At 51.5% G+C, this 24834-nt stretch overlaps 2 protein-coding genes across 4 annotated transcripts; one reads left to right on the top strand and one right to left on the bottom strand.

Moving 5' to 3' along the window:
- Nucleotides 1-1137: 1137 nt before the first annotated feature.
- On the top strand, nt 1138-8384 carry ALKAL2 (ALK and LTK ligand 2). The gene is made up of 5 exons (XM_015092937.4): nt 1138-1467; nt 2811-2864; nt 2951-3031; nt 5479-5544; nt 7801-8384. The coding sequence occupies exons 1-4, from the start codon at nt 1212-1214 to the stop codon at nt 5541-5543; spliced, it is 456 nt and encodes a 151-aa protein (XP_014948423.2). The 5' UTR covers nt 1138-1211; the 3' UTR covers nt 5544; nt 7801-8384.
- Nucleotides 8385-9941: 1557 nt separating this feature from the next.
- On the bottom strand, nt 9942-24628 carry ACP1 (acid phosphatase 1). Of its 3 annotated transcripts, none has more exons than XM_004003957.4 (6): nt 24556-24628; nt 20277-20350; nt 20076-20189; nt 12876-12937; nt 11011-11116; nt 9942-10886 (listed from the first exon to the last, which is right to left on the bottom strand). In XM_004003957.4, exons 1-6 carry the CDS (start codon nt 24596-24598, stop codon nt 10809-10811), a joined length of 477 nt encoding a protein of 158 aa, XP_004004006.1. In that variant the 5' UTR covers nt 24599-24628; the 3' UTR covers nt 9942-10808. The 3 variants fall into 3 exon arrangements, with proteins under 3 accessions (XP_004004006.1, XP_004004007.1, XP_042098685.1); XM_004003958.4 differs by lacking the exon at nt 20076-20189 and adding an exon at nt 19915-20028; XM_042242751.1 differs by lacking the exons at nt 11011-11116; nt 20076-20189 and adding an exon at nt 19915-20028 and having other exon boundaries at nt 10619-10886.
- Between the last annotated feature and the right edge of the window lie 206 nt (nt 24629-24834).

Below are 24834 nucleotides of genomic sequence, written 5' to 3'. Positions count from 1 at the left end.
GTCGGGGAGGCAGGGCAGCGGGGCAGACGGGGAAGGGGGAGACGGGGCGGGGAGACGGGGCGAAGGAGGGGGGCACGCGGGGGGGCCGGCGGGGCGGGGAGACGGGGGGAGATGGGGGCGGTGAAGGGGGTGTCTGACGAAGATCCGCGCGGGGATACGAACACTCCGGCGGCTTCTAATTAAAGACCGGCGCCGGGCCCGGGGGACCCGCCCTGACGTCGGCAGCCGCGGGGATAAGAGGCGCCCCGAGGTCCGAGGCCGGACTCCGCCAGCACGCACCCCAGGCCACTGCGAGTTCCGCGCCCGCAGCTCCGACGCGCCGCGTGCCCTCCCCGCGCGTCCAGTGCGCGCCGCGGCCGGGCGCCGCCGGGCATGGAGTAGGGAGCCGGGCGCCAGCTCCGGGGCGCGGGGACGGACGCCGGAGGACGCGCACGGCTGCGGGGCGCAGGGACGGGCGACCCGGCCGGGCTCCTGCGCGCAGGTGGCCCCGCGGCTGGCGCCGGGCAGGTACGAGCCGGGCTCCCTCCCCGGGGCCAGGGGTTTTCCAGAACCGGGCCCAGCGGGCGTCTGGGGCGAGGGTCTCGTCGCGGGGGCTTTTCGGCGGAGATCGGGGACACCGGGAAGAGGGGGCCGCCTCCACACAAAGGCGCTGCTGGAAACTTGAGCCCGGCCGCCGGGCGGGGCGCCCGCACCCCCGGCTCGCCGGGGTGCGCGGCGGCTCCCTGAGGGAGACGCCTGGGCCCGAGCCCCCGAGCCGCCGCTGGCCCCCTCTCGGCGCCCGCTGGGGACGGAAAGTTGAGGCGCCGCGCCGCGCCGCGGGGCCCCGGCCGATGCGCCATCTCCAGGAAAGTTCGAGGCCGCGGCGGGGCCGAGGCGCGTGCCGCCCGGCGCTGAGGGCGCGCGGCACCCACGGCGCGCTCTCCACGTCCCCGCGAGGGGCCTCGGGGAGGGGGCGTCCGCGTGGGGACCCCGCCCAGCCTCCCGCCCCGGCCCCGCGGCGGCCTTCCCGGTCCGGACGGCGCGGGGCGCCCCTGCACCGGCTCGGCGCGCGTCCTCCGGGGCGCGGGGGCCGAGGCGCGCGGTCCGAGGGGAGGGGCCTCGCCGCCCTCCCTGCCGACCGGCTCTCCGGGTCTCCCCGCACCCTGTCCCTCCAGCGAGCTGAGCTCCGGGAGCGCACCGACCCCACCCGGCCCGGCCGAGCGCAGCGCAGAATGCACGGGCCCGGGCGCCCCCTCCTGCTGGGGATGCTGCTCGTGCTGGGGGCGGCGGGGCCCGGCAGGGGCGGCGCGGAGCCCCGGGAGGCCGCGGACCGACAGACGCTGCTGCGGCTCATCGTGGAGATCGTCCAGGAGCTCAGGAAGTACCACTCGGGGGAGTCCAAGAGGCTGCAGCTCTCGGGCCGGCAGGACTACACCCTGGACCGCAGGGAGGTCGCGGACTACGCTTACCCGGAGGAGCAGAGAGTGGGTGAGTCCCCGCCCGCCCGCTGTGCAGGCGAGCGCCGCCTGCAAAGGCCTCCTGCGCGTGGGGCTGGCCAAGCCCCGCGGGTCTGCCTGTCCTGTATCAGGGGACGCTGGAAGAACCAGGACTTGCTTGGAGATAGAACTCTGAGAACGCATACGTAGTTTTAAAATATAAATGCATTTCTACTGTTTTTTAAAAAAAGCTGGGAAATATTTTTATTTAAAAAAGGAGATAGGAATTCCATGAATGATGCCTGGCAGATAACGTAACTAGCCCTCATCCACATCTAAGACGTGTGAGTTGTTACCCTGGTCGGTAATTTCAGCGTGGAACTGTCATCTGTTATTTTGGAAATGGAAATATTTTCAGCAAAGCGGTTTCAACTGAGACAGACATGTTTCAGAACCCCCCACCCCCATCCCCACAGCAGAGCCTTCCCAGAGTGGCTGCCCTCTGGGAAATTTCCAAGGAAAGCATGCAAGCTTTTAATGCTTTCATGACACAATCAGGTCAAATATGATAAGGTCAATTTTATATAGACTGACTAAACTTAGTTGTAAGGGAAGACTGACATTTAGGAGATGTCTAAACCTTGCAAGCAAGATTCTTATGGAAATTTTCCCTCTTTGAATGAGGAGAATTGGTGGTAGTGTGACCACATGCCATCACATTACTAGTGCAGATCAGGTGAGGAAAAATGAATCCAGATGACTGTTAGAAAGAGCAGAAACAAGGCTGAAAGCAGAGAGGATGTCAGCCAGGCTAGTCACCAGCACCAGCTGGGACTGTGCGGACACAGCTCTCCCTGGGAAATGTACTTTCAGCTCGTCTACCCGGTTATGTCTGAGGGCATGCATTCATACCAGCCTTCACAACAGGTGGTACTGACAGAATCTCACCCTTTTTCTAAGTGAATACCCAGAAGAACACGCCTATAGCAGATTCTGTTTGTTTGTTTGTTTGAAGGATGATATCAGGTTTTCCTCTTAGAACTTTGAGAGACTGTTGAATTTGATTCTCTAGGTCTTCAAGATGGAAGTGTCTAGAGAGATTTATTCACTGGAAGATAACTGTCACACACACACACACACACACACTTCATGGCCCCTGCCTCTCTCCTGATGGTAGAGATCGGTGTTAGCAGCAGATCTTGGAGTGTTGTGAGCCTGATTCGAGGACAATGTGCCCACTCACCCATCCTCATATCGCCGTGTACAGCAATCAAGGGACTGCTTTGATTGCTGTGTATAGAAGAATATCCAGTAATTTTAAACATCCACTTCAGATCACATGAGAAAAGGCTTCTTTTGGTCAAGTTAATAATCAAGTTCTTTTCCCTTAAACAGAAATTGTCCCTCGAGATCTAAGGATGAAAGACAAGTTTCTAAAACATCTTACAGGTAAGCTTGCCCCTCGTTCCTTCCCCTCTCCCCAGGTGTTGGTCTCCCAGGAGCTCTCACTATCTGTTTCTCCTTGCATGCTCCAGGCCCTCTGTATTTCAGCCCAAAGTGCAGCAAACACTTCCACAGACTTTACCACAACACCCGAGACTGCACCATCCCCGCATGTAAGTGACCACATCTGAATCACTGCGTAGAGTAGACGTGAGTACGGGCCCTCCACCTGGGTGAGCAGGCGCCTGCTTGTGTCACCCAGCCTTGCGAACATTTACTCCCTGTTGACTGCAGTCAGGGGCTGGGCTGAGCAGACCACTGAGGATAACGACATGCGCAGCTAGTGCCAGACAGAACACAGTTTACATTTGCTGGAATTAATCAGCTCTTGGAATGGGCTGGACTCTTCCGTGCATTTCTCGAATTCTGGCCTCATGCCTGTCCTTGTATCCACTCAACTCTGACAGTGGAGCAAACGTTTAAAATGAGTTGCTAAAATGACTACTGTGGGGTATAAAGTATCGAGGGATGCCTCTGGACCATTCCCACCACCCTGGCCAAAGACTTCTTGTTTCCACCAGTAATTATGACCTCATCACCCCAGAGTTTTACTGCAATTTCAAAACTTTGCTCTTCTGCTTGGTTTCATCATTCATTCGGAAATGCAGGTGCCCCTCTTCGTGTGGCTCTCAGCTGTAGCTTTCTGGGTTATCTACAACAAAATGTATTTCATTTCCCCCAAAAGTGGCTCCTTGTGCTCTTCACAAAACATGCAATGATGACAAGAAGCTTAGTAGCTAGAGTGACACGTGCTACAGCCCTTAGCCAATTTTTGTGTGTTGTGGGGACCACAACTTCCCTTCCCTTTAAGGCTCACAGGAGGACAGCTGTGCAAATAAGTCAAGCCTCTTAGAAGCAGTTTTCAGGACTGTCCTTAGACTGTCCAGACCTGCCTGTCCTGCTCAAAACAGTAAGCCCCTTTCCAGGAAGGGGAAACTGCTCTGCGTAGGCAGCAGAGCCACTCTGTGGAGCTCTCCCATCCCCAGATGCGGCAGGAAGGCAGGCAGCTCCTCCTGGAGGGAGGGGCAGTGGCCTCGGTCAGCGCGGTCACAGGGACAGAGGCACAAGCGCTGTCTGTGGGCTGCAGGTGCCTGATTGCAGACTCTGCACACTCACCCACAGACCCTCCCCGGGACACCCCGCCACACACACACACTTGCTGCCTCCTCTGCTGACATAACTGAATAGCAAGGCGGCGATTCTCCTGGTCACCCAGAAGGTGAGGTGGCAGGACCAGGACGCACCACGGCTGCACCTGGACCTGGAGACAGGTCAGTGCCCTGCACGCACGACTGCTCACACGGCTCCCACCCCTCTCAGCTCATAATGCGCTGCGGAGCCAAGTCTGGGCACGTCTGTGCAGTTCAAGGCTGCATGCAAGAGTTCCCAGAATCCCGGCAGGTCAGACAGAAGGAACAATGGACCTTCTCACTCAAGGTGTGGTCTTGGGGTGAGCTCCTTTGAAGAGGAGGACTTTTGAGTCCATCACACCTGCTGAGCAAAGTCTGCACCTTAAGGGGACCCCCCCACCAGGTGCACATCAGAGTGGAGAACATGTCCAGCAGGGAGGTGGTCGACCTCAGGATCTTAGGGGTGTGTCAAATGCCAGTATCTTCTTTGAGCTCATACAATCCACTCTATCAAATATGGCCTGTTCAGGAAAACCACATCCTAAAAAACGTGGTTCATGTGGTGAAGAGCCAAAAGCCAGCAGTCCTAGTGACCCCGCTTCCAGCGGTCAGGTCACCCTCTGACTCTAAACTGTGTCCTCTAAATATTTATCAGGTGCAATTTTGAGGAGTTAGCTGCTTGTCTACCGTGCGGTGCATATTTATTGCTGTTAATTTATTCATTCACTCGGAATTTGGCCAAGAGTATGAACCCTCCCATCTTTCAGTAGGGTTTTGTGGCTCTCGAGAAGTAAACTCTGTCTTGAGGAATCCCTGTATGGCCATGACTGCTGAGCCGCCTGTCCCCCGAGGCAGCACCTACGAGACAAAGGAGCAGGCGACCACATGCGGTCCCTAGGAAGGCCAGGCTGCACTCAGAAAGCAGCTCTTGCTTCCCTGCAGCATCCAGCCAGGTGTTTTCGCTCTGGTACTTGGCTGCTGACCCACTGTCTTTAGAATTTTTGTGCGGAAGGCTTTATGTTATGATCAACTCAAGAGGGGACCCGGCTTGCACGTGACCTAAAAGTTAAATAATACAGGGCACGGAAGACCATCTGCCAGGAAGCAAACGAAAGCCATTTTGTGAGCCCAGCAACCACTGTGAGGAGCAGAGAGGCATGTGGACGTCTGCGGCCCTGCCCCCCACGGCCTCCCAGTCACATCACCTAACTTCTGTCACGTGACACTGACGGCCCCGAGGTGCCATCCATTATTAAGTCAGCAGCTTCAAGCCATGGTTGCAGGTGACAGGCTGCGTGCTGCTTCCAGGGAACTTAGAGTGTTTAAAGGAATGAATGGCTTTAGCAGCTGCTGTGGATTTTAAAGTGAATGCTGTTCATCTAAGCTGCTGAGGTATCTCACGAGGGTCTGTGATCTGTCCCCACTTGCAGACTACAAGAGGTGTGCCCGGCTTCTTACTCGGCTGGCAGTCAGCCCGATGTGCATGGAGGGATAAGGTGAGTTGGTGGCCCCGTCACCATGCCCTGCACACCAAAGATGGGGTGTGTCTGGGACTTGAAAAATTCACAGGGGTTTAGAGACAGTCATTCTCTGCGAAAGTAGAGTTACTGTGGGTCAGGCTGACAGAATACTCCAAATGTCCCTAAATACTGGCCAGCAGTAAAACACACAGCCGCGCAGGCAGCCACCGGGGCCCAGTCCCAGGAGGACGTGCTGGCCGAGAGCACGGTAATCTGCACACAGCCCCCTGGCTACCGACTTCAGCGCGCGCTTGGTGCCCGCGTGAAGTCCTGCGCACCCACCTGCAGGCTCTCATTCAGACGTTCATAGATGAGGATGCGACTGACTGTATCCATGCAGATTCTAGAGACATACTGTTTGAGGCGGACGTCTGTCAGGATGTCAGGCACTGATGAAGCTGTAAAGAACGGCTGAGATCAGGTCTCCTGCGTCTGATGGCTGCCCCTTCGTCTCCCGTGAGTGGAGGAGCGGTGCTTTTTGTGGCGAAGGCCACGCTGACCAAGGTCTGCGCGGGTGTCTGGGCAGCCCCCACGGGTGCTGCCCTGAGCTCCGTCCACAGCGGAGTCCGTCCCAGCGGGAGTCCGTCCAGCAAACGGGTTCAGGGAGACATGCAGTTACTGGAGGCTGTGCGCCCACACCCTCCACAGGCTCATGGAGCTTACGCCACTTCCTATCTAGGGGGAGTGAAAGCACACTGTTTCAAGTGAAAGCTGAGAAACTCCTGCTCCTTCATTTCTCACCTGCATGCTGTCCAGTCTCTCTTCCACTGCCCACATGGCAAACAGAACACTTATTTTTAAAGCAATGAATGGATTATTATAAGTCTCCCAAAGAACCTGCCAGGAGAGATGAGAATGCTTTTATTAAGATGAACCAGGCACATCCTTGGAAAACAACTGCCATTTACTCACAAGTGGGGAGACCCGGTCAGGCCGCAGGCTCCCTGCCTCCCTGCCTGTGACCTGACCCCTGCGTCCCCTAACTGCTCTCCTGCAGAGACAGCCTGCCCAAGTGCAGAGGTGGGGGCAGTGGCTTCCAGGAGCCCTCGTGGCTGTGGGGCTGTTCCCAAGCGTGGTCCCGCTCTGCTCCGTGTCAGGAAGGGCTTTCCCAGCACAGCAGACTTGTCACCACTGTCAGTAACCGTGTTCGTATTGGCCGAGAAAGGTGTCCTTTAGAATATAGATTCTTATGCTAAAATAGCTTTATAGTGCTTTGAAAGATTAATCTCTTCCAATTCCAGAAGCTTTAAGCCACAGTTGCCAACGCTTAACTGGTTGGTGACAGTGCAGTCAAGGGTCTCCCTGGCCCCCTGGAGGGCACAGCCCACATCCTGCATCCACATCCGACTTTGCTCACGAGCCGTAAGCTGTGCCCAAGTGGCTCTTCTGTGGTCCTGACCCATGAAGATGTCAGGACACGCCTGCAGGGGGAGATGCTTCTTCCCATGCCAGACCATGACCTCAGCCTCTTGAAGGCTGGTCTGAAGGAAGTCGGGCTTCAGGGGGTCCTGAGCGTGGAGACCCTCCACTCTGTGATCTCAGAGCAGAGCCCTCTCCTTCTTTCTGAACCTCACGACCTGATCTCCAGCCAGAGGAGTTTAGCTTTCCAGCCCCTCTCCCACATGGCAAGACAGCCTTCCCACAGCCTCTCCTTGACCTGGACTTCCCCTCGGGTAATTTCACGGCCTCAGGCCTGAAATATTTTCAGAGGAAACAAGTAGCAAGCATCATCTCATTCTACAAAATGCAGCCCAGGGTCACTGCAGTCAGTCAGACTGCACTGCCGAGAACTCAGAGCAGACGCAGCAACACCGGGCTCTAGGCTTTAGCCCCCGACAGGCATTCTCTTCATCTGAGACGATTTCACTCCTTCAGCACAGCAGGCCTGTGGTGACAGAGCTGAGCTATTTCTCACAGTAAAAGACACACAGGAACACGGGGAAACACATGCAGACGGAAACTCCTCAGGTCTGGACACACATCAGTGTTCACCACTCAGTCGTGTCCCGCTCTGCGACCCCGTGGACGGTAGCCCGCCAGGCTCGTGTGTCCACGGGATTTCCCAGGCAAGAATTCTGGAGCGGGTTGTCATTTCCTCCTCCAGGGGATCTTCCTGACCCAGGAACTGAACCTGGGTCTCCCGCATCGCAGGTAGGGTACGTTACATGTAATCTAACATATAGGTCTTCCAGTGTGAGTCATTCTAGAAAACCAAGCCTGTCTGTTTTGCAGTGAGCAGAGCTGTGCAGCAGCCCAGGACCCATGAGAAGTGCCTTGGAGACCAAAAGGACAGAACCCACTGCCTTCTGAACACACCCCGTGAACAGAGATTTATTTTTGCAGACAGACCCTTCCATAATTCCTTTACCTTGCGTTTCGAAAGTTGTTGACATCACATGTGGACAGATATTCAGTAAATCTGTGTGCCTGACAGCTGTGCTTGCCACTCATTATTTTAGACAACGACTGCCTTTGACGTGTCGTGCTGTGAAATGGCAGAGAGAGAGCTTTTTCCTGATTAGGTGACATCACAGATATTTCTTTAGAAACATAAGCAGAGTCAGCAGAATCTAAGAATATATTTTCATATAGCATATGGTATTAATATTTTATTTTTACAATTAAATTCCCAGAGTATTATTTGGAACTGCATGAAAAAAAAAAAAAAAACTTCAGTGTGGAGACATCTGCGTACATGCTCAGGCTAATTTCATTTGCCCTTTTGTAAAATGAATGTAAAGTAGTGTCCAGGTACTGTGCAATATGTAAATACTGTGAATAACGCAAGTAATAAATGCAGTGTTTGTTACAGTGAAGCCTTCAGAGTGACTCCTTACTTCTGAACAAGTTTATCTGGGGAATCTGTGACTTACAAATCTTTATGAGACTGAAATGCTGGCAGAAGTCACAGAATATAAAAGGCACAAATAAAATGAGAAAGCTACAAATTCTTGTAAGGGACAATCAGCATTTTCTAGAGAGTGGTACTAGACTGGTGGCATGCTCCGCAAGATACGTGATTTGGTAGTGAGTAGTTCAAATAAGTTTGCCTCTATTCCCTATAATATGACTTTGTAATGGAAACGTTAAACTAAGAGGGACCTTAAAGCTTCTAAGAAGCTCCAGATTTTACAGGCAGATATATTTTGAACAAATCTGACTGGACCTAATATTTTTTAAGACAAGTGAATTCAGCAGTGAGTTTTTCTGTTCAAATGATCCCTGGTCTGAATACAGTTTAACAGGTAGTGTGCTGTGCTTCAGGCATGTCTGACTCTTTGCAACCACAGGGACTGCAGCCCGCCAGGCTCCTCCGCCCATGGGCTTCTCCAGGCAAGAGTACTGGAGGGGGTTGCCATGCCCTCCTCCAGGGGATCTTCCCGACCCAGGGATCTAACCTGTGGCTCCTGAGGCTCCTGCACTGCAGGTGGGTTCTGTACCGCTGAGCCACCAGGGACGCCCCGGATACAGCCTAGGGACAAAGTCAACTAGAATCCTAGGATTTGTGTGATAATCCGCACGTAAGACATAAACATTAAGGAAGGAAACTATGAACGTGAAAGAGCAAAGAGGAAAAACTTCTCTTGGTCTGAGACTCCTGAGCAGTTACCGAATGGCCAGGACCCTGGGGCAGCTTCCGAAGCGATTTACTGTCCTGGCCAGGACCCTGGGGCAGCTTCCGAAGCGGCTCACTTTCCCGTTTTCCAGCTGCAGTTAAACTTCCCCCCTTGACTCTTTACTTTTTAGAGCTACCATCATCAAATCCTCAGTCTACCTAACTCAAGTCTTCAGGACGAGAGTCTTACGTAGCACAGTCTTCAGCCAAACCTCGCCAGCGTTTCACCTCTGCCACCCCTGACGACAGCCTTATTCGCCCCTCAGGGCCAAGTTAGTTAGGACTGAATGCCCCGATCTGAGACCCTCATGAGACTGAGGACGGGACACCATGCCTCTGCGCTCTCCCTGCTGCTGAGTGACCGTCACTCAGACTGACCTGAGACTCAGTCCTCCCAGGGCTTCAGGTCACCAGCTGTGGACCGGGGTGAAGACTCGGAGAAACGCTGTCCCTCATCGAGCCCTCCACGCAGTCTCTCTTGGGGTCCCAGCCCCACCCTCTGCTGAGGGTATGGGGAGGCAAGGCTATGGCTGAGGGCCACCAGCTTCCCCCATGAACAGATGAGTCAAGCGGAAGCCACGCGCTCGCTCAGCAGGCCCGCTCCTCAGGCTCCTGCCTGGCCCTGAGCAGACAGGCAGACCGCAGCCCAGACACGGGGACGGGAGCCCAGGCGCTCTGGCTCTCCCTCACCTCTCAGTGAGAGCAGGCCTCCCTCACCTCTCAGTGAAAGCAGGCAGACACCAGGCTTGCACCGCGCTTGCATTTCTGCCATTTCCCCAGTTTATTTGAGAACAATTTTTTCTGACATATATTCATATGAATTTTAGATCAGTTATTTCAAAGTGCGCACAAATTATGTACGTTTCCCTATAACCAGGCGCTGACAAAAGAATACTTATCAACATTTAGGCATTCCAACATAAAAGGACTTTTTCCAACTTAATACTTTTTCCCACACAAGGCGATCTATAATTGACATTCGGGCAGTTACACACGTCGCGGACACAGTCCCGAAGCTGGTAAGATAAACCAGCACATACGCCCTTCTCCCGGATGCGACTGCATTTCCAGAGGCAAAGGGGTTCAGATGGGAACACATAAGGTGACTTCCTTATGAAATGAACCACACAGACACAAACCAGGAAGCAGTGAAGGTGAAGAAGAGCCCCACGGAGCAGCTCCTCCCCGTTCTGAGTGCACCCGCGCGCCCTGAGTGAGTGGCAGCTCCCGCGCTGGGCGCCAGGCCCCGGGGGGCGGTGTGGGCAGGGCCCGGCCACAGAGGGAGGCGCCGCGCAGGCCCCGAGGGGCGCCTCGCTCCACGTCCCCATGCTCTCCCGGGCTCTGCTCCACTCTTCGACTGCTCCACTGCTTTCGTAACTGGGCGTAGTGGGAGGTTTAGCTGGTCTAAGGAACTCTTACCCCAAATAAACTATCTGAATCAAAGGTTTTTTATTTACTCTTTCGTCAAACACAAAGACTGACTTCCATCTACAATTATTTTTCCAGGTGAGAAACAGCGAGTCAACTGGAGAGAGGGCTGCAGCCTCGGCTCGGGAACGGCGACACGGCAGACACTGGACACACGGCCTGGGGGGACGAGCCTGGGCCACAGCGGGACGGCCGGTCAGCGCACCTTCTCCAGGAAGGCCCTGCAGCACCGCACACACTGCTGGTAGACGGTCTCAAAGTCGGCCTCGTTGCCCTGGAAGGACAGGGAGAGAGCAGAGTGAGAGCCGCGCCGGAGTCCGCCCTCAGGGAGCCGGCCTCCGACCCCGACGGCAGGCGCTCGTCTGTGAGCACCAGGACGGAAGTCAGACCACACTTACATAATAGGGATCTTCAATGATAAGCTGTTTCTGTGGGTCATAGCTCCCGAGCAGTTCGATTTTCGCTCTGCAGTTTTTAACTTGATTACTTTTTCTATTCAAATCTCTGCAAAATTGAAACATGAACTCAGTTTTCTGATCTATGGCTTCCAGTTAAACTGGGGCATCTGCTAGGGTTTTATGAAGGATCCGTATCAAAATCCAGCAAAAGTGACCTGATTTAAAAAGGAAACCAAATACTCGGCAGTTGGGCACAGCCTCCAGGTGGCTGCCCCCGAGGGCTCTCTCTCCCCCAGGCAAGGGGGCTCCGACGGCAGCAGCTTTCCACAGGAGGTGCACCCTCAGGCCGGACAATAACTAGCACTCTTCTCTGAAGCACACGTCCAGGAAGACCCAGGGCCAGCAACCGAGCAAGAAGACAGGGCAGCACTCAAAAAGCCACGAAGACCAGGTCCCAGGGGGTGGCAGGCTTCCTGGGGAGGCCGTCTGCTCCCACCTCAGCCTTCTCACTCAGCTGCGTGGGGCCTGATTAACAACCTCGACAGGGGAGGCCAGCGTCTCACAGGAAACCTGCAGGCCTCAGAGCGCAGAGCCTCCCTGAGAAGCCCGAGGCTGAAACGAGAAGGGCGCGCAGGGCTGGGGTGGCAAGGGCTGTACCACCAAATGCCGACCGCCTCTGGGAACTTCTCTAATAAACATGCCACACAGAGCTCTCTAGCAAGATACTGCTGGTACTGAGAAGCTACTCAGTGAGAAAAAGGAGGCCAAGCAAGTGACACACAAAACAGAAAGCTTACACGTTTTAATGAACTTAATGAAAGCCTAGTAAGCTCAGTGCATCCATACCTGTCCACCCCACAAGAGCGACTCAAGGAAAGCGCTTCTCTTAATGAAGCGCGTGCACATTTACGGGTTAGCAGGGAGGCAGCCAGGGTGGCCTGTCCCCTTGGTGCGGGCAGACCAGGGGGCCCTGCAGGCAGACCGCGGCACGCAGCTTCGCGCCTGCCTCACGGCGGCACACGGCCACACGGTCCTCGGAGCCATCAGAGGCGCTGTGCCCACTCAGCTCTGCACCGTTGGCACATTAAATCATGTGGTTTGTTGGGTTTGATTCTCACACACGTGGCCCACGCTAGACTTCACAGGAGAGGCCCCGGGGACCGGTGCTAGGCACGCAGTGCTGCAGAAATGCCACCACGTTCCCTCTCGCCCAGATTTAGGTCCCAGGGGTCCAACCCACGTGAGGTGACAGAACAGCGGCGATGTGAGAGTCAGGCCCTGCAGAGCCGAGGCCCAAAGTCCGCCACGTCCACCCCTGAGCCGTGAACCTGGGCATGTGATGAGCCCCTCTGCACCTCGAGTTCCCAGTGACAGGACAGGGCCAGCGTGCACTTTGGGGCTAGTGTTCCGGTGTGCAGAACAACTTTTCTCTAATGACTTAATCTGACAGCTCTTGTTTATAAACTGATTAAGGCAGTCAACAATTTAAATGGAGTGAAGTCTGTTTCGGTCAGTCTTTCTTTTGGGGTGGGGGTGGGGCAGCAATACAGGGGAGTAAGATGAGACATAATGAAACACCGTGCTGTCCATGAGTCATCACAGCAATAACAAACTCTCTCTTCTGCAAAACAAAGAATCACCTTACATATCAGACTCATCAAAAGGCGTGCCTCAGTATAAACACACCTATGAGACTCAATTCTAAATGACTGGATTTCTCACTCTTCTAAATAAATAATTCTGCATATTATGACCATCACTATTCATTAAAAGTTTAAGGTAATAAAAAAATCATTTGGACAACAAACTGCCTGGCCTATTACTGAAATGAGTCGAAGAGAAATACACTTTAAAAATGTGATTACCTCAGATTGCTCTCATCCATACATAGAATATAATCAAAAGTGGCAAAGTCTTCTTTGGTGACCTAAAAGCAAATGAGAAATCAAAACACAGTGTTTACATTCAGACCAATCAAGCCTAGAGGACCGAAAGCAACTTAAAAAAAAAAAGCTATACTTGAATCTGCTACTAATTAAGTTAAATCATTTAGGGCACTTTAAAGATAAAACAGAGCTAACCTATTAATAATTTCCTAAAAGAAGTTTTATAAAGTTCCCTAATCATAAGGTGGCATTGTATAGCATCTGCACGCAAAGCTTATACTTCCTCTTAGAAACAAAGTGTGATGCAGCCAACTTATCACACAGCCCGTGTCTGAGTGCTGCCCTTCACTCTCCAGGCACTCATTCTGAGCCCCAGTGACGGGCGCCCACTGCAGGGCAGACACTGTTCTTGTGGGGCTTCGCCCGTGCCGGGCGGGCAGCTCACAGGAGTGACTGTATCTCACGGGAAAATAAAGCAGAGAAGAGGGGAGAGGAAGATGATGTGTGAGTACGGGTCAGGGAAGATGGACTAAGGCAGAAGCGCAGAAGCGAGGCTGTCTGGATCGTCTTTCTTCTGCCTGAACACGCACAGTTTGGACGTGACACGGGTGAGTACCGCTCAGCGCTTTTACTAATTCTAACCTGAACTTGGCATTTGGAGGGCTCCCCTCACAGCTCAGCTGGTAAAGAATTCGCCTGCAATGCAGGAGACCCCGGTTCGATTCCTGGGTCAGGAAGATCCGCTGGAGAAGGGACAGGCTACCCACTCCAGTATTCTTCGACTTCCCTTGTGGCTCAACTGGTAAAGAATCCACCTGCTATGTGGGAGACCTGGGTTTGATCCCTGGGTTGGGAAGATCCCCTGGAGAAGGGAGAGGCTACCCACTCCAGCATCCAGAACTAAGACAGAAACGCATGAGTAACAGTCTCTGGATCTTCCTTCTTCTGACTGAGTATCTATAATCTGGACACGACACAGAAGAGAGTGCCATTCAGTATTTTTACTAATTCTAACCTAAACTTTGCATTTTTTGACATTTATAAACACAAGCCTGCTAAAATATAAATGAAAAATTATTTTATGATTTTTTACTGTTACACTGACAATAAGAAAGGAGCAACCATATTCAACGCTAATAACCTACGAGGGAAAAGAACCTGAAACAGAGCACACGTAACAGCACCGTGCTGTACTCCTGAAACCAACACAGCACTGCAAGGCAGCTGCATGTCGACTCAAAAAATGGCAGGAAGGGGGGGAAGGAGGAAGGAAAACATGACCCCAAATCAAAGGTGGAAGTAATTTCTAGGAATGCAGTTTCAATAATCATCTTCATCACTAGAAAAAGTCCCCTGAAATACAGTGGCACAGTGATGGCACAAGAAGACTCTGATAATCTGGTTAAGCAGAGAGCGATACTCGACCACAATCAGTGTTGCAAAAGAACAGGAAATGTACTCGTTATTCTGCTAAAAATGATGAATTCTGGCTCTCAGATGCATTAGTTTTCAGTATACTATATTAATAAAATACTGGAATCAAATTTTGCTCACATTCCCAAGGTACTAGATTATTTCAAAATATATTAGAACAATTATTATAACTTATTTCCCCAAGTTAGCTGTCTGAAAATGTCCTGGGATTAAACATTGGTTTTAATTTTGCAAAGACTGTGACTGCAAATCCTAAAGTTTAGTAACTGACAGCTACATGTAGCTACATAATGTTAAGATGTTAAAATAACTGTCAAAGAATTGACAATTAAAGAATGCATAGTAAAGGATTTCTGCTTGCAGCTATAAATGAAATAGCTGTGACAAAACAACCCTATTGCTAGAAAAAACTAGAACATGCCCATAAAAACTGAACACTTCTGCACAATCATTAACACACTCCCATGATGGCCTGGCTGAGAAAGGCCAAAATCCCAAGTGCGTGCACAGAGCCAAGCCTGCAAACCTGGGGACTCTCTGCCGCTGCAGGCAAGCCTGGCGACCCGAGAGGCTGACCTGCCAGAGGCAGCAGGCAGCCTGCTCCCACCCCCAGAGCACTTGCTGACCTTGCGCCTCGGCTTGAGGTCGGAAGAAAGGTCTTAAACTTTTTGGCTGCAGAACGTTTTAACTCTTAAAATATTTACCAAAGTTATTAAAAGTAAAACTGTATAAACTATTTGCTTAAAATAATAAAAATTCATTACTTGTTATTATAAATTTTTGTAAATGAAAACAGCTGTATTTTCCACACTGAAACACAGGGAGGAAGACAGCTGCACTGGTTACCTTTCTGCACATCTCTTTAATATCTGCTTATTCAAGACAGGTGGTTATCCTGTGTGCTTCAGCGTCTGATCGGCTGAAATACGCAAACCCAGTCTCATACAAGTCCATAGTTTAAAAGAAGTCTTTTAACACCCATTGTATGACTGCGGATATTCTTTGGTCTTACACCAAAACTCACTAAGCAGTGGTTTCTCACAGGTTACCTGCAATGCGGAATACGAATAGGAAGTCGCATCCGCAAGCTTCTCCTCCTCTGCCCATGCTCACTGCCCAGTCTGACCCTTTGAATGGATCCCTCACTCACACATTTTGGCTGCATGACCGAGAGTCCCTGGACCCCACTGTGGGGATCACGCTTTAGACCCCCAGGAGGGGCTGCTAGCAGCATCTGAGGACACTGTGGTCACCGCAATGGGGGGGAAAGTGGGTGCTTGGCATCAAGAGAGCAGAACCATGCGGCCTCCCGGGCACAGGAAGCCTGGGCAGAAGCACCAGAGGTCAGCCAACAACCTCACCAGCTGGAGAAACTGGAGGTAAGGATGGAGGAGGGAGACAGAGGAGGAGGGAGACAGAGGAGGAGGGAGACCCCAGACAGGGGAGCCTGGTCCCCTCAGGGTCTCTCTCAGAGCACCCGATGAGCTCCTAACAGACTCAGTGCAAGAAGCCAAGAGGACAGGGGGCTGGCAGCTACAGGCCCAGGAAGGGAGAAACAGAACTTGGCCTCCAGACAGAAGCAGCCCCCCGATCAGGTGGGGTTCCGGAGTTCCCCCGAGAGGAGCTGGCCAGGATGGCCAGGGCCCCGTGAAGCAGGACGAGCTCCCAGTCAGCTCCGAACCAGACCCTCCCCGCCACAGCGAAGCCCCGACAGCGAAGGACCTGAACCCAGAGGGTCCACACGGCTCACACATCGTGCTCGGCATTTAATCCAAATCAGCACGGAAGCAATGAACAAAGCGGAAGGAGAGCAGACTCACAGAGGACCCAGGTGTCAGTCACCAGAGCTTATTTTATCGGGTTGGCCAAAAGCCTCATTTGGGTTTTTCCAGAATGTTACGGAAAATTCCAAACAAACTCTTGCTGTTGCTGTTCAGCTGCTCAGTTGTGTCCGACTCTTCGCGACCCCATGGACTGCAGCACGCCAGGCTTCCCTGTCCTTCACTGCCTCCCAGAGCTCGCTCACACTCAGGTCCGCTCAGTCAGCGACGCCAGCCAACCACCCTGGCCTCTGTCACCCCTCCTCCTCTTACCCTAACCTTTCCCCGGGTCAGGCTCTGCTCCAATGAACTGGCTCTTGGCATCAGGTGGCCAAAGTACTGGAGTTTCAGCTTCAGCATCAGTCCTTCCAGTGAATATTCAGGGTTGATTTTCTTTAGGATTAACTGGTTTGATCTCCTTGCAGTCCAAGGGACTCTCAAGAGTCTTCTCCAGCATCACAGTTTGAAAGCATGAATACTTTGGCGCTCAGCTTCTTTGTGGTCCCACGCGCATACGTGATTACTGGAAAACCCACAGCTCTGACTACATGGACCTCTGACAGTAAAGTGGTGTCTGCTTTTTGATATGCTGTCTAGGTTTGTTAAAACCTTTTTGGCCAACCAAATAAAAAGTTATGATCAGAACTGTTCAAAAAAATATAGGGCAAGATGCATAATTTTACCCGAGAGCTGGAATCAATTTTTAAATGAAATAAAATAAAGTTTCTTAAATAAAATAACAGATATCAGATATTCAATAAAGGCTTATAACAGTTTGAAAACACAGAAAGATTAGTATATCACAAAACAGGTCAGTAGAAAATCTCAGACTAAAAACTAAAGTGAAAAGGATGGAAAAAGTAGAAAAGTCATAAGAAATTTATGTTTAAAATACACTTAGGTTGAATTTCAGAGGAATGAGGGGAAGAAAAATATACACAGACAACAGCCCAGAATTCTCTGGTAAAAAAACTGATAAAAACCATCAGGACACAATTCAGGAAGTGAATGAAGCTGACCACATCAAATTGCTGGAAACTACACACCAAAGAAAAGCTGGAGACGGCAGGAGAGAACGGCAGCAGCAAGTGCAGGAAGCAACAGAATCAGGGCGGAGCGGATGAGCCCTTCCCGCACGGCTATAAGCAGGACCGCCGCCGCTGTGGGCGCAAGTCTCCAAGAGAAGAGAATGCTGGGCCACCTGTGTACGAGGCCGCTCCACCCAAAGGCGCTGGTAGACAGACTGCCACTAACTGTGGAGAGACACCGAGTCCACAAATGGAGATGCCTGAAGCTTTGCTATGAGCGATACGGAGAATCTCACAAAGGAAAACGCGGACAGAAAGACACGCACTAGAGGGTCCCACTGCCGTAAAGGCAAGAGGTTCGAAGGCGATCTGAGTGGGGCCCTCTGCAGCAGAGGAGGGGAGCTGGTGAGATGCAAGATGCACTGAGCTCCCAGACGTCTGTGTACGTGTCAAACGAAGTTTACTGGAAAGGAAAGGATGTACCGTAAGGCAAACAACGCTGCAGAACTAACCGGATGTGAGCTCACATACGCCAGAGAGCGATTCACACGTGATGCAGAGGAAAAAGCACCTACATGTATTTTGTCTGTTAAACTCAGGGTTAGTGGAAGCGTTATAGTTCTCACACAAGTTGTGACACGGAAAGGAAACCTGTCAACATTAGAAAAGGCTGAAACAGAGCAAAGGCCTGCTGTGATACTGACATGTCTTACTAGGACTTTGGAATTTTAAAATAAATCACTGTTGAGAATTTTCTTAAAAGCAACAAGGAAAAGAGAAAGTAGTTTATGTGGAGATGCCGCTTCTAAAACGGGTAATGATTTCATCAGCAATAACTTTCCAGCTTTGTTTTTTTAAGGCATGTGTATTTAAAATACTTCGTTCGTGCCCATTTTTATTATAAACTTAGTATATGAAAAATAATCTGATCTTAAAAATAGAAAACATGAAAATATGATTGCTCATAATTCTCAAGGACTACTCAAAATATTTAAAAAACAGAAAGTAGAAATTGGCAAGGAATCCGAAACCCTGAAGAGATTAGAGTGGAGAAATGATATAAAAAATGTTTCATCTCTGTCCAGCGAAATTCCACTTAAGGAAGGGTTTTTTAATAGTTAAATAGTAAATTGTCAATACACATAGTCAACTGACATAGCCAGAAAGTTAGTTCGCAGATCTCAGAATAAATTAAGACAAAACTAATCTATGTATTACTAATTCCTGAGACATACACGTGCTAAAAGTATTTCTATAGCAATTTTGTTTTGTGACTTTTCTGGCTCACATTCCGCCAAATAAACCTGCAATTAAATCCAAGTTCTACTACTTGGCAGCTGGGTGCCCTTCACTAAGTCATTCATTTTCTCTCTGGAAGTGTTGCTTGATCTGCAGAATGTGTTTGTCAACCACTCTCTCCCATAATTGATAAAAATTAAGATAATAATTTAAAATATGACGCATGGCAAAGCAGCCTGCAAAGTTTTAAGTAGAGACAAGATTTAGTGTAACAATGACTAAAAGATCTCTATCTAGTTTTACAGAAAGTTCTGATTTAAGCACTAGTACTCAATTACAGTTCCCACGCTGCCATCCATACTTATAAACATGCGACATGTTTGACAAGCGATTTTGAAAGAGTTGGCTTCTCCTCCAGGTGTGGGCTGCCACGCTCTGACACCAAGCCACAGCCCTTCTCGGGGTATGCGCGGTTCAGCTGGCATCCCAGTCCACACAGCTGTACATTTTGTTAGGATGATACAAAACAAAGTTCGAAGGTTTTAGGTTTTTTAAAACATCCACTGAATCTCCACAATACAATCATACTGATAAAGTAACAGCTCCCGTAGAACAACACAGCAGTCGGGAAGGAGGCCTATTTCTGCAGAAGCTGGTCCCCATGGCTACAGAAGTTCCCGGTGCCAGTACCCTCTGCAGCTTCTACACAAGGAGGGCCAGGGCTGGCTGCCCTCGGGCCCCGATGTCTCGCCAGGCATGCCTCCACGGAACCCTCACTCCCCTACCCCACAGTCCCATGTGAGTCTGGAACCCTACAGGCACCCACCAGGCCAAGTGGCCATTGAAATGTGTTTTAATTTAAAATTCAGCTCCCATCACACTGGCCACACCTCAAAGCTACAAGAGCCACAGGCAGCTGGTGGACTCCACCCTGGAAAGCAGGTGAGATGCGCAGCCTCGATGCAGAATGCTCTGCTGGGCCACATTCCAGAACCCAAGCTCAGAAGTAAAACTGCTCTGTGCAGAATACGCATCCATAAAAGTATCAGCATCACCCTGTATTTCCAAGGCACTTCACAGGTGGAAGTGTTTTTGTATCAACGGCAGCACTGTATTCTCTTGGGTTGGCCAAGAAGTTCATTCAAGTTGTTCTGTAAGATGTTACGAAAGACCCAAACAAACTTTCGGGTCAGGCCAATAGCAACAACCTTGCAGTGGAGGCAGAGCAGGTCACCGTGAGCCAGAATAACAGGACACCAGAAATAAAAAGGACACGACAGCTCAGGGCACCCAGCACTCAGCCAGGGCTCTCTCGACCTCGGACTCTAGAAAGCCAGTTCCAAGGCCGCACAAACCCTTCAGAACTGTGGGCCCAGGACGGGGGCACTGCGGCTGGTTCAGCCAACGCTACACAAACACATTCACTACACGTAAGTCTCATTAAGCTTCGCAGGTTATGGGATCAGTGTATGAGAAAGTAAACAAAGTTTCTTCTACCTGTCTTGCTTTATGGGCTGTGTTAATGCCATGATTTCTTAGGCAGCTCACAGCTCTTGGATCTGGTGACCGGCCCACGTTCCAGTCAGAAACAGCGCCACTGTCAATGACCCACTGCAACATAAAACACACAAGCGCACTTTCAAGGTCAAGTACGGTACCTGCCGGGCAACGTGACTCATGGGGATGCCATGCTTCTTCATGCAAGCCTGCCCCCGATAATCAGGAGGGTTTCCTAGTTCATACGTGGATGTCGCTGCACTGTCTATCCTCCACTGCAGGAGAAAAAAAGAATTCTTTTCACAATTTTCTGCCCCAAAGCCAATCAAGTTGGCCTCTTTAAGACAGTGAACGGTACTTACATTATCTGAAATGCTTTGATCCGTTACAAGTTTCCTGAAAACCGCTTCTGCAATGGGTGATCGACAGATGTTGCCTTAAAGAGAGGTGGGGGAGCAGAGAGTGAGCGTCTGGTTTGAGGGGGTGCAGGCGCTAAGCCCCGCGGCGCACAGGCTGCAGGCGGCGGGCGGTGAGGCGCACTCGCCTCTTCGCGGTGGCTGCCACCAGCGCGCCGCAAGGCCCAGCGAGACAGCCGACCCAGCCCCACTCTGACTGCAAGCCAAGCATCCAGACACACAAAGCACCAACGGCGAGGACATTAGGAACCAGAACAGTCAGGGCCAAAATCACCTTCTTCCAGTTTGCATCACTGACCCAGAGGCTAATCATGAAATCAGTAAAGTGGGTTGCAACCAGTCTGCTTTAAAATGATGCAGAGCAGACTTTTAAAATATGTACTTTCAAGTATACTGCACACAATAAAGCAATATGTTGTTTCATAAAATACAGAAGCAAATACATTTAGGCCTAACAGTGGTACTACACAGCCTTCTACTGAAGGACCTGTGCAGAGCCCTTGCTTGAGCGCCGTGCACCCAGGAGCTGGCCAGCTTGGGTAGGACAGTCCTCCAAGCAGTCCAGTCTGCCCAGAACTTTTATCAGCTGCAAGTTCATGGATTTCCAGGACCACCCTCAGTTCAAACTAGCTGGCCACAATTTTGGGGGTCTGCACCTGATGTGAAGAGCTGACTCACTGGAAAAGATCCTGATGCTAGGAAAGATTGGGGGCAGGGGGTGAAGGGGTGACAGAGAATGAGATGGTTGGATGGCTTCATCAACTCAATGCATATGAATCCGAGCAAACTCCAGGAGGTCGGGAAGGACAGGGGAGCCTGGCGTGCTGCAGCCCAAGGGGTCACAAAGAGCTGGACACGACTTAGTGACTGACCAACAACAGGTTCAGTATTTCTCTCAAAGGACTGCAGAATTCAGGCAGACGTTATAGTTTCACTATTACAAAAAGACACAGACAGAACCAGCCAAACTCAGAGGGCACAGTGAAGATTCTGGAAGAGTTCTAAATAGGAAACTCTGGTCTTCAGAGACAGGTCATCTTCCCATCATCCATGTGTGACAATACTCAGGGTATTGCCAATCCAGGATGCCACCCAGAGCTCCAGTGCCAAGGAACTTATTGGGAGTAACTATAATTAATTTATAGCTTAATTAGCTATAATTAAACTCAATTAAAACAAGAAAATAAATGCTGATAGAACAGGAAAAGAAGATAACAACAACATTTCTTATAAGAAAAAAAGAACAATTAGGCTGGTCTGTAAAGGATGAAAAGTACTTATCAATAAACACTGATTAATTGTAGGAAAAGGCTACCCGGCACCACTGAGCTCTCACGTCCCGTGGTGCTGGCTGGACACAGCAGCAGCACACACCCTCCAGCTGGTCCACTGCACAGAAACACCCAGTGCTCACAGTCTCGCCAGAACAAGCAGTTCCGTTCTTTTCTGCCATCACCCTTACTGATGGCAAACAAGTGACACTCTTCTGCACTTCAATCTGAAAAAGGTCCATGTAAACGCGCTTTGAAGGAATAAAACTTTCACCTTTCGGAAATGCACTGCTGCTACTATCCTGCATACAGGCTGCCAAGTGAAATGGCAAACGGTGACCTCAAATCCCATCAGGACGCCACGTCTCACCCCCTCCACCACACAAGCTCACTTTCAATGGCGGCTCTCCCTCTTGTGGCAATCATCCTCTTCAGTCCGGTCTCAACACAACCCCTGAGCTCCCCACCGCTGCTCCAAGTCCTCCAAAGGCTTAGCTCACTCAGTGACCCAAGTCCAGTCCCAACACAACAGCTCAGCGGCCACAACCCCTGAGCTCCCCACTGCTGCTCCAAGTCCTCCAAAGGCTTAGCTCACTCAGTGACCCAGGTCCTCACACAGCCTCACCAGGTCCGTCCTCCACAGGACCTAATGTGGGTCTGAAAACTAGTAGGTCAGGACCCACCACCTTTGTGTACAGTTCTCAATGCTAAAAATAACTTTTCCGTTTTCAAGCGACTGAAAAAGCTCAGAAGTACAGTATGTTGTGACATGAGACTGTTCCACAGAATCCAGATTCCAGGGGCACGGCCGGTCGCACCGGGCACGGCCGGTCGTGCACCGGCGGGGCTGCTTCTGCACTGCGCTTCTGGTGTGGCCGGCGAAGCACACGTACCTGTTCTCTGGCTCTTTAAAGGGTTTGCTGACTTCTGCCTCAGAACACTCACTGTACGTGCACCGAGAATGGACAAGTTTCGGAGCCACTGGGCGCTGAGAAAACGAGTCGACATTATCTGCAAGTCCTCGGGAACTGAGGCAAGTCCGTCCGGAAGCAGCTCGGGCACCGGGCCCAGTGCTGCGGCTTCGCTGCTGTGTCGTGAACACGGCCAGAACCCTCATTTCAGAATCTTTCACCTGCTTTCCTCCAGGTCCAGGATACTTTTCCAAAATACCCTATGCTTGCTTCCCTACTTTTTCCAAGTCTTTCTTCAAATGGCACCTTCTCAGTAAGGCCTCTCCCCAAAACCCTTCTTTCAACTGCGCTCCACTCCCATCTGCCCCTCCTGCCTTAAGTGTTAACACCAGCTAACTGAGTAGCCAAATACTTGATTGTTGATGACACAATGTGAGCTCTGGAGAGGCAGGGATTGTTGTCTGTTTTCCTCACCACTGTATCCCCAGCACTCAGAACAGTGCCTGGTACCACGGCAGCTGCTGGAAAAAGAAAGCGTACTGAAGAAAAACACACACAAGCAGATCTCTCCCATCAAGAGCCAGCAGAGTGCACCACGCCAGCCTATCAACACCGCTAAGTAAAACAAGCACAGCAACGGAACCCTATTAGCTACTCAACATAGACCGAACCACCCTTTAACAAAGCTGCTGAGTCCATCAGTCACCTTCAGTGTAGAGCTTAAAATCAAATGGCGCCCACTTCAACGTGAAACAAGGAAGCCTCTCACTTTTTCCTTCACAGATATTCAATTCCACAAATACTTGAATACATTTTGTCTGAAAGCTGTAAACGGAAAGAAAAATAAGCCACAGTCATTGCAGCAGGCTTTCAAGTAATCATAATAAAATTCATGTGAGGAAAGATGTCTATAAAGGGTCATGGGAACAATTACCTGTACCAAGAGGAGCTGGAAAAAGTAAAGAAGGGAATGCTTGGGTCTGACCTTTTAGAAAGCTTCTCCTGGAAAAATGCAAAGTGAGTTCCCAGAAAGAAGTACACAGTGGAAGGCACGCTGAGCAGATGAAAAGCAAGGGAGCAGGCAGCCAGAGGGCGTGCGGGTAGGAAACAGGAAACCAGGGAAAGTGGAAAAGGCCAAGCCGATCTCTGCGGTCTTCTGGAAGAGCGCACCTTAAGAGGAGTGGAAAAGCTACGATTCTGCAGGAAATGCAGACTCATCCAGAGCTTTTTATGGACTACTGGCCATTTAGGCCTTTTCCTCTGGGAATTAAGGAGATGGGGTGGAAGTGCTGAGGTGCCGTATCAAAGGAAGAGTCCTGAAATCTAAAGGGACACTGAACCCTATTTTAAGAAAGGAAGGCTGATTGCTGAAACCTTAAAAATGAAATAATTTCGAGCTGGAAAGTACCTGAAGAATTAAAAGGGAGAAAAATACCTTCATTTCATGCAGAGAAATATTGGCACGTGGGGCTGTTACACAGCGACCTACAGAATCAAATCTCCCGGGTTTGAATTTTACGAGAAATCCTAAGGCTTCGCACTCCATCTGCCTTTAAGTGCGCTCCATCTGCGAGCCTGAGGCAAGGAAACAGGCCAGCAAACCAGTGCTATCGTGGGTCTCGGGTATCGGAAGACCCTTAAAGGTCAGATCAGTTCAGCGGCCTCGGGTTTACCTGCAGGGGAAGGAATTATAGGCAAGTACGACGGCAAGAGCCCCGGCTTGGAGTGCAGATGCTGCAGGTGAGCGGGGACCCGGGCTTGAGAAGACCGAACAAAAGCTAGAGACCCAGACCTGCACAAAGGAGTCGGCTCAGTCACCGGACTTAGAACCGGGCTTGTCAAGAGCACCCCGCGTACAGAGCCGCCCGGCGGCCGCGGGGCGCAAACACGGGGCGCCGCGCACCGACCACCCTCGGGTCTCCCCTCTCTGGCCGCCTCCCCAGCACTTTCCCTGGTTCAGCGGCGCAGCGCAGCTCAGAACGCGTGACGCCCTACCCAGCCCTCCGGGAAGCTCAGAGCGGGGCTAGATCGGCGCCGTCTCACCCAGACACACGAACAGCACGGACTTGGTCACCTGCTCGGCCATCTTCCCGCGCGCGCAGAGGCGCCCAGTACTAACGTCGGAGCGCTTCCGGCGCGGCGCCTGCGCACTGCGAGCGGCCCGCCCGTGCGCCTGCGTAGTCCGGCGCCGACCTCCGGGGCGAGCGGGCGGTTTTGCGCTTGCGCGGTCTGGCCCCAGCGCCGCCGGCTGGAGGCGGAGCCGCGAGCCACCTGGAGGCCGTGGGGGAGGGGCGGCGGGGCGGCGCCGAGAGCCACCTGAGG

The sequence above is a fragment of the Ovis aries genome, chromosome 2 (assembly GCF_016772045.2).
Source record: "Ovis aries strain OAR_USU_Benz2616 breed Rambouillet chromosome 2, ARS-UI_Ramb_v3.0, whole genome shotgun sequence".
In the NCBI taxonomy this organism is placed as follows: domain Eukaryota; kingdom Metazoa; phylum Chordata; class Mammalia; order Artiodactyla; family Bovidae; genus Ovis; species Ovis aries.
Note: the sequence above shows the minus strand (reverse complement) of the source record. Positions and strands in the feature narration are given on the sequence as shown.

Bases quoted from the DNA above. Each gene is read 5' to 3' on its own strand.
- ACP1 (XM_004003957.4), bottom strand. From the start codon at position 24,598: ATGGCCGAGCAGGTGACCAAGTCCGTGCTGTTCGTGTGTCTGG. The intron at 20,351-24,555 runs GTGAGACGGCGC...CCTCTCTTTAAG, and splicing joins CGTGCTGTTCGTGTGTCTGG to GCAACATCTGTCGATCACCC. The intron at 20,190-20,276 runs GTAAGTACCGTT...TTTCTCCTGCAG, and splicing joins ATCAAAGCATTTCAGATAAT to TGGAGGATAGACAGTGCAGC.
- ALKAL2 (XM_015092937.4), top strand. From the start codon at position 1,212: ATGCACGGGCCCGGGCGCCCCCTCCTGCTGGGGATGCTGCTCGTGCTG. The intron at 2,865-2,950 runs GTAAGCTTGCCC...TGCATGCTCCAG, and splicing joins GTTTCTAAAACATCTTACAG to GCCCTCTGTATTTCAGCCCA. The intron at 3,032-5,478 runs GTAAGTGACCAC...CCCCACTTGCAG, and splicing joins AGACTGCACCATCCCCGCAT to ACTACAAGAGGTGTGCCCGG.